This window comes from Pristis pectinata, chromosome 9 (genome assembly GCF_009764475.1).
Source record: "Pristis pectinata isolate sPriPec2 chromosome 9, sPriPec2.1.pri, whole genome shotgun sequence".
Taxonomy (NCBI): Eukaryota; Metazoa; Chordata; class Chondrichthyes; order Rhinopristiformes; family Pristidae; genus Pristis; species Pristis pectinata.
Window position 1 is genome coordinate 10,742,247 of NC_067413.1, and position 7,061 is coordinate 10,749,307.

General features: G+C 35.0%; 1 protein-coding gene across 2 annotated transcripts in view; it reads left to right on the forward strand.

Annotated features, from left to right (window-relative positions):
* The window catches only part of ldlrad4a (low density lipoprotein receptor class A domain containing 4a), a 199,850-nt gene extending 192,811 nt beyond the window's left edge, over positions 1 to 7,039 (forward strand). For both annotated transcript variants that reach the window (XM_052022823.1, XM_052022822.1), the window contains one exon: positions 581 to 7,039. In XM_052022823.1, coding sequence (XP_051878783.1) covers positions 581 to 1,117 — 537 coding nt within the window. In that variant the 3' untranslated portion in view covers positions 1,118 to 7,039. The remainder of the gene's footprint in view (positions 1 to 580) is intronic.
* Positions 7,040 to 7,061: the final 22 nt, after the last annotated feature.

Below are 7,061 nucleotides of genomic sequence, written 5' to 3' on the forward strand. Positions count from 1 at the left end.
CTCTTTAAATCATTTTTATTCCAGTACTATGATTTCTGCTACATCTCATCTCATTATGTTTTTAAACTCCAAAACTTGTTCTTAAAATTGTATCATTTTAATATTACCCTGAGCTTTACTGCAGTGAATTTAGGATGCTATACTACAGATACTAATCCAAGGCTAGTTTTGTGCTGTGTGTAATCATGAGATCTAAGTAATACTGGTGACTGCAGCTCCCAAGTTGCTAGCTTTTAATATTAGCAGATTACCACTTTCTCTTTCAGCTACGATTAAGGACTTCTGAATTTTTCTTTGCTCTAGCCATACCCTAGAATAAATTTAAGTGTTCCACATTTAGTGCCACTTCTGCATTGATGTATTTAAATCCATCTACAACTTTTATAATGTGCTAGTGCTCTTCAACATAAGGGACATACGGTATGCTTCATGTTCATTCTTGTAAAGGTGAAAGATGCATTAACAGTTGTATTCTTGAAGCTGCCTTCAAAAATGATAATTGCAATTTAAAATGAGATATAAAAGTTCTCATTTCTTCAGTAAAAGTCCAGCATTAAGATGTTTATTTTCTTGCTTTCAGATGACGTATTCTCCAAGATCAAGGGACCGATTTTCAGCCCCATCTTTCATGCAGAGAGAGCGCTTTAGCCGCTTCCAACCTACGTATCCTTACGTGCAACATGAAATTGATCTTCCTCCCACCATTTCACTGTCAGATGGAGAGGAGCCTCCTCCATATCAGGGGCTGTGCACACTACAACTTCGAGATCCAGAACAACAAATGGAACTCAATCGTGAGTCTGTCAGGGCACCACCTAACAGAACTATCTTTGATAGTGATTTGATTGACATCTCTGTGTATAATGGAGGACCGCGCCCACCAAGCAGCAATTCTGGCATAAGTGCAACTAATTATAGCAGCAATGGAAGGATGGAAGGACCACCGCCCACCTACAGTGAGGTTATGGGTCACTACCCAGGGTCAGCATTCTTCCATCACCAGCACAACACACCATCTTCACAGGGCGATAATGGACTCCAATTTCAGCAGAACAATGAAGACAATACAATCGTCTCATTTCAAGGAAAGGATTTGCATATGGGAAAAATTGTTTGACTGGCTCTGTGCATGCTTGTACTGAAATGGGTGCAGCATTATGGGTCTGCACTCTGGTGGCACAAGGTGTTACTTTGTGGGAATTGGTTGGTAAAACCAAACACAAAATTCTGTTGTTTTCTTTAGGGGAGTGCATGATATGTTATCCCCAACAATTTACCTTCCACTTTGACAAAATTGCAGTGTTTGACGAACAGTTTTATATCTGGATTATTTAATTTTAAAGATACTTAACAACAAATTTCTTCTATTGCCTTGTAGACTCTTTTGTAGTAACTGAATTGTCCAAGGTGGATGCTTAAGGCATTTAATTGAAAACTGTTTTGGCCAGTTTTGTGATATTGTCAAACAAAAAAACTAAAATTCCTTTTCAGTGCTGACAAAGGTGGAAGAAAAAATACGCAATGATTTAACTTGTTTGTGAAAAATTGAAATGTTGCACTATTTTCTTGTTTGGATGGGAAAAAGAAAATTATTGGAAACATTAATCTCACTTTTGTCTTTGCATCTGTGGAACTGAACAGAATTACCAAGGATGTGGGGGACGAGCATCTTCAGAGAATGGAGTCATTTCCGAAGTGATTTCTGGTTCCAGCCTAATACCTATTCAAACAGGAAATGGCAAATGCAAGGACACAAAATGTTGACTGTCATTGCAATAAATATAAGGTATACCAATATGAGGAAAATTTCCATCTTGAAACTTACCAGGTTTAAGATAGCTTAAAGCTCAGTTGTTCCAAGTTTGCAGCTGCTTAGAATGAACAGTGATCCATATTTGCAACTGCTCAAAGATATTTGCATATTTGCACTTGCTTCATCTTGCTCTCCCAATACATTGAAATTAGTTAAAAGACATTATGTAGAATATGTAAGTTAGGCAAGTAAACTCTACATTACTTAAAATATTTTGCTATTTGTAAAGTGCTGGAATGGTTCAGTTCCAATTCTGCAGAGAAAAAATAAACATAGATTTAAGTTCCATAGGTGGAACTTCAAATTTAGACTACTTCTAGTTCAGTCTAGATATGCAGTGATCTATGTTACACTTACACATGGATCTGTTAATTTTTTTTTACTGAAAATACAAATTAATATTTCCAAAAAAAGTCAAACCACATTTAAGCTGTTTTACGTTTGGAACCTTTCAGACATTTACAGCCCATTTTGATCAAAAACTGATGTTGAACATGTGCAAGACACTAAAGCAATGCCCTTCCCAGTGAATTTTGAACATAAGATTTTCAGTGTGATCATTATTTCTATATGCATCAATTAATGTCAGATGAAATATTGCCAGGAGCACACAGAAAGCCATTGAGAGTTTCCAAAAGTGACATGAGTGCAGCCCTTGCTGAGTGCCGTCCTCATTCTAAACTGTTAAACTGGTTTTCATTCTTTGTATTTTCAAAGTACGTTTTGGAATTACCCATAAACTAAATACTTGAAACTTTATTGACTTTCACAGTCGATTTTCCTTAACCCTTAAGGAAGTTTTAGTTAAAAACATAGAACAGCTGCAGGTTACTAAATTTCTGCAATACTTTTCACTACTTGATTTATGTACTTTTACAGCCCTTGGAAAACATACAGTGAAAGTTTTCACTTAGAACATTTGTGAGTCGGTCCTGCTTTCAGAAAAGATTTTTAAAAATGACTGAATCCTGAGATACATGAATATTTAGCAGCAAGCAATATGTATTCCAAAAGCAATGCTTAGATATTTCACTGCTTTGTGGCTACAGATGATATTACAATGAGAGTAGGAAGATATTAACCTTGTAGTGAGTTTGTATTTTACAGATGACTTTCTAATACACACTTCACAGTTGGTTATAAAAAATGGAAATGGTATAAAATAATCGGTGGCTGTTTAAAACAAACTGCAAAAGTGAGATAGTTACTTCCATTAATGCAACTCCTGCAGATTAGGGTGGATTTTTTTCAATAATTTGTCACAGCCATATTATGGCAGCTTCTAAGCATCAGTGTTGTGAGTGAACTATTTCTGGTGCAATTTGGCACTAAAATGTGTTTTGCTTGTATCACATGCTAAATGCTTGCTTTCCCATCCCTGTCACACACCCTCCTCCTCTTCCTCCATGCAGGAACTATAATGTAGCAAACAAAGATTCAGAGCTTTTCCACACACAATGCAAGGTTGTGCTTTGAAAGAACCATTTGTGAAACCAGGTATGTCCATATGAATGATGGTCACTATGCCATGAACAACATATTGGGCTAAGTGTACATTTGGTATGTCATGGAATATCTAATACTCCACCATTTGTAACATAAAGGGGAAGCTTTATGTATATATAAAGATAACCAACATATTAAGGCAGTTTTTCCATTAAATAAATCATCATTAAAGTGATACTATAACTGATGTAGATAACTGCAGATTTCTATAGAGAATGGTTAAAACTGAACAAGTCGTCCCACCACCTTATCCAATTTCCTGGACAGGCTTTTTTGTGTCTTTATAATGTTTATAGCATAACAGATATTACTAATAATGTATCTTCAGAGTATCTTCGTAGACTTAGCCATTATAAATACATCAGTCAGCCATTTTATGAAGGGCTATGAAGGATCCTTTTAGAATCTTGCCTCCAATTTTAGCCTTCTCCCATTGCATACAGCTGCATGCTAAGAATGGCAATGAGGCAGAAACTAATCTCAAACAAGACTTAACTTTTTAGACCTACTGGAATAGAAGAAAAACCTTAACACTTAATGCTATCTTTGCTATTGCAGATGCATTTTCTCAACATCAGGCAATATTGCACTTTTGCTATTTAAAAGATATTTCATATATGACCTTGCCTCATGCCTTGCAGTAGCCTGTATGACTCTTGAATGAAAGATAAATCTTAGTCGCAGTGTTTCCTCATTTCTTAAGTATTTTTTTGGGTAATGTAAGCTGTATGATTTTTAGTGATTGGCAGTTAACTTGTCCTGTGGTGTTGCTGCTTCTATTGCTTTCGATAATTTTTATGTCACTTATAATCATACGGTATATCATAAGACATGGTGCGAAAAAAAGCCTCTTTATGCTTTCTATCTTGGCTTGTTCTGTCAGCTGTGGTAGAAACTGATCTATATATATTTTGAGGAGGTTTGCATGTTACTAGTATGTGAGCAGATAAGGTGCCTCATTTTCAGGTTTGAGCAGACATAGGAATCCCCTTGCACTCTGAGCTCCCACCTTTGTTGTGCCTCACTTAAATATGGTGCTTCTATTGTTGTCTCTTTTATGTTTATTTGTAAGGTGCTGTATATAACTTAAATATATTATGCACATATCCTACCCAATGGGTAGAAAAAATACATTGTTAATAATGTATGATAATGTATAAATGACAAATTTTAACAATGGCATAGAATTTATGAATGCCTACCATGTGCTTTGTCCTTTTTGTAAACAAACGTTTGCAAAATAATACATAAAGAATATCTACTTAGTTTATTTTCCTAAAAATGATTGATTATCTTGTAGTGTTAAAGTAAAAAGCTAAGAATATTGAGCTTGATAATAGTCCCCTTAACTGGGGGTACGCAACAGAATTCTCAATTGTAAGTGTAATCTTTCAGTGAAGATTTGCTAAGTCAGCATTAAAATGCAATAGAATATTCACAATTTATTTTTCCTATTATTTGGCTCCCACCTAGTTAGACCAGAATTGATTTAAAGAATGACTTGTATTTCCTTTGTTCTTTAGTTACTGATTGGAAAATTTAAGATGCTGAACGCTTTTTTTAAATGCAGAGAAAATTTAGGAAAAGTAACAGCCAAAAATACTTGATTGTTAAAAATAATTGGTTACATTTTCAAAATTACTTCAACATTACCAATCACGTCCTTCACTTTGACAATTTTTGAAGGAAACAAGTACATTCTGAGAAATGTAGTTGCAAACAGGAGGTCGAGCTAAGGTTGAAGAAATTGGGTCTGAGTGGTGAGGTTTTCAAAGTTAATATAAGACAAAACCTGGGCGAGGATTCAGACCAGCGAGCTAGTGGTTCATAGCTGCACAGCAGTTTTGAAGCTGTGATGTCATTTGAGCCTGTCAAAATACCAAAGTGATAATAATCAGAAACTAAGAAAGTTATGAGCATAAGTTATTTGTATTTGGTCTTATTTTCTTGAGTTACAAAACCACAAATGATCAGATAAAGGGGAGAGGGGAACAACTTCTATTCCTCCAAGTCCCTGGTTGGGTCTGGAAGAGGGTAAAACAGCAGTGGCCTATCTAAAGGAGTGACTATATATGATTTTAGTATTCACCTATCATTTACATTTGATGCAAAAGGCAGTGGAACTATAAACAGTGCATAGGTTTAAAAATAATCACCTCAAATATAGGAAATGTTATAACTGCATTTGAACAATGTTTAACAATTGATACTAGAATCCCTGAACAAAGGAATGCTAAGTACAGTTAGCTTATCTTAGCATAGTGTCGTTTCTTTCAAATGTTAGCATTTTTTAATTATGTATCCTAATGGTTCCTTGTAGACAACATACGTTCATTTTTATTTAGAATATTTTTTTAAACATAGCAGTGCTGCATAGATGAAGATAGTCAAATACAGCTGCCAGCTTTCCAGCTGCTAGGATTATGGCAGGCTTTGTTCCGGCTTTGGTGCCTCAGCTACAGGAGATTTTACTGCAACTTTCAAGCCATCATATACCCTTTTGTTAATTACTGACCAAAACAAATGATGTGTGTACAGCAATATCCAAAATAGTTTAATGTTCCTTGTGTTTAAAGTTTTATCACAAAAACATAGTACTGGCAGAAAGATTAACTACAATGTAACTTGTACACTTAGACATCTGCAGCTTAAAACGGCAAAATTTGTGTATGGATTTTTTTTAAAAGAAGCAGTATTTACTTATTTCCATAACACCACTATCTACAGAAAAGATTGAAACTTGTGTATTTGCCTATTTTTAATTAAGCAATGGTGATGTCATAGTTTATAGACCTGAGGTCTGGTATCGCAATACTTTACTGAAAATGTTGCTAAGTGCTGTTGTAGTCAAAAATATTTTATGCTTATTTTGCTGTGGTCAGACAACAGCAAAAATTAAAAAAAAATTAAATTCTGGCTTCCATATCATTTCTTGTGTGTTGCTTTAAATGAAACTCAAGAACATTAATCTACACACATGATGCCATCCCATTGTCATATTTTGTTGATAACATGCCTGTGAAGAACTTCAAGAATTTTTAATTACATTAAATTCAATGATTACAGGAAAAGACATTCTAACATCTCTCAGTTGAATTGTTTATTTTGTAGTTTGATTTAATCTGTAAACATGTTGGAATGGTAAATGCTTTTTGCTTTTCTCTACATTAATCTTAGGGAGGCTATTGGCCTACAGTATCTGTGCCAGCCAGAAGTAACAGCTACTCTGCCCAATCCCAACTTCCAGCAGTAAGTCTGTAGCCCTGTACCATTTGATTTTTCATATAGTGCATGTCTGTGGTGGAGAGGGAAATAAAAGTTTTGCACCTTCCCCAAGGCAAGTATAGCTTGACACAATTTAAAATAAAGGTTCTATTGTGTCTTCAACTTCAGAAGACCTCATTGTTTACCTTGTAAAATCAGTACCATTTACAGTGAGAACTAAAGTGAAAATTTCAATTGGTGTAGAGTGCTTCCCCTCTAGAAGTAGTGGGTTGCTCAATTTGTTTAATTTCGCATCTTATTCGATAACATGTGAATGCAAATCTAAATGCTGAGAAGGTTGTGCTATTTATTACTACTTTAATACTGAATCCTGAAATGGCCACAATCCTGCTAGATATTGATGAGCTAAAGTCAGTATGGTGATAATACAGTTAAAGGAAAATGGAGTTACACATACCTGCCATCTCTCAGACCAAATGCAGTGATGATGCCCCTTTAATTTAAATGGTGAAAAAAA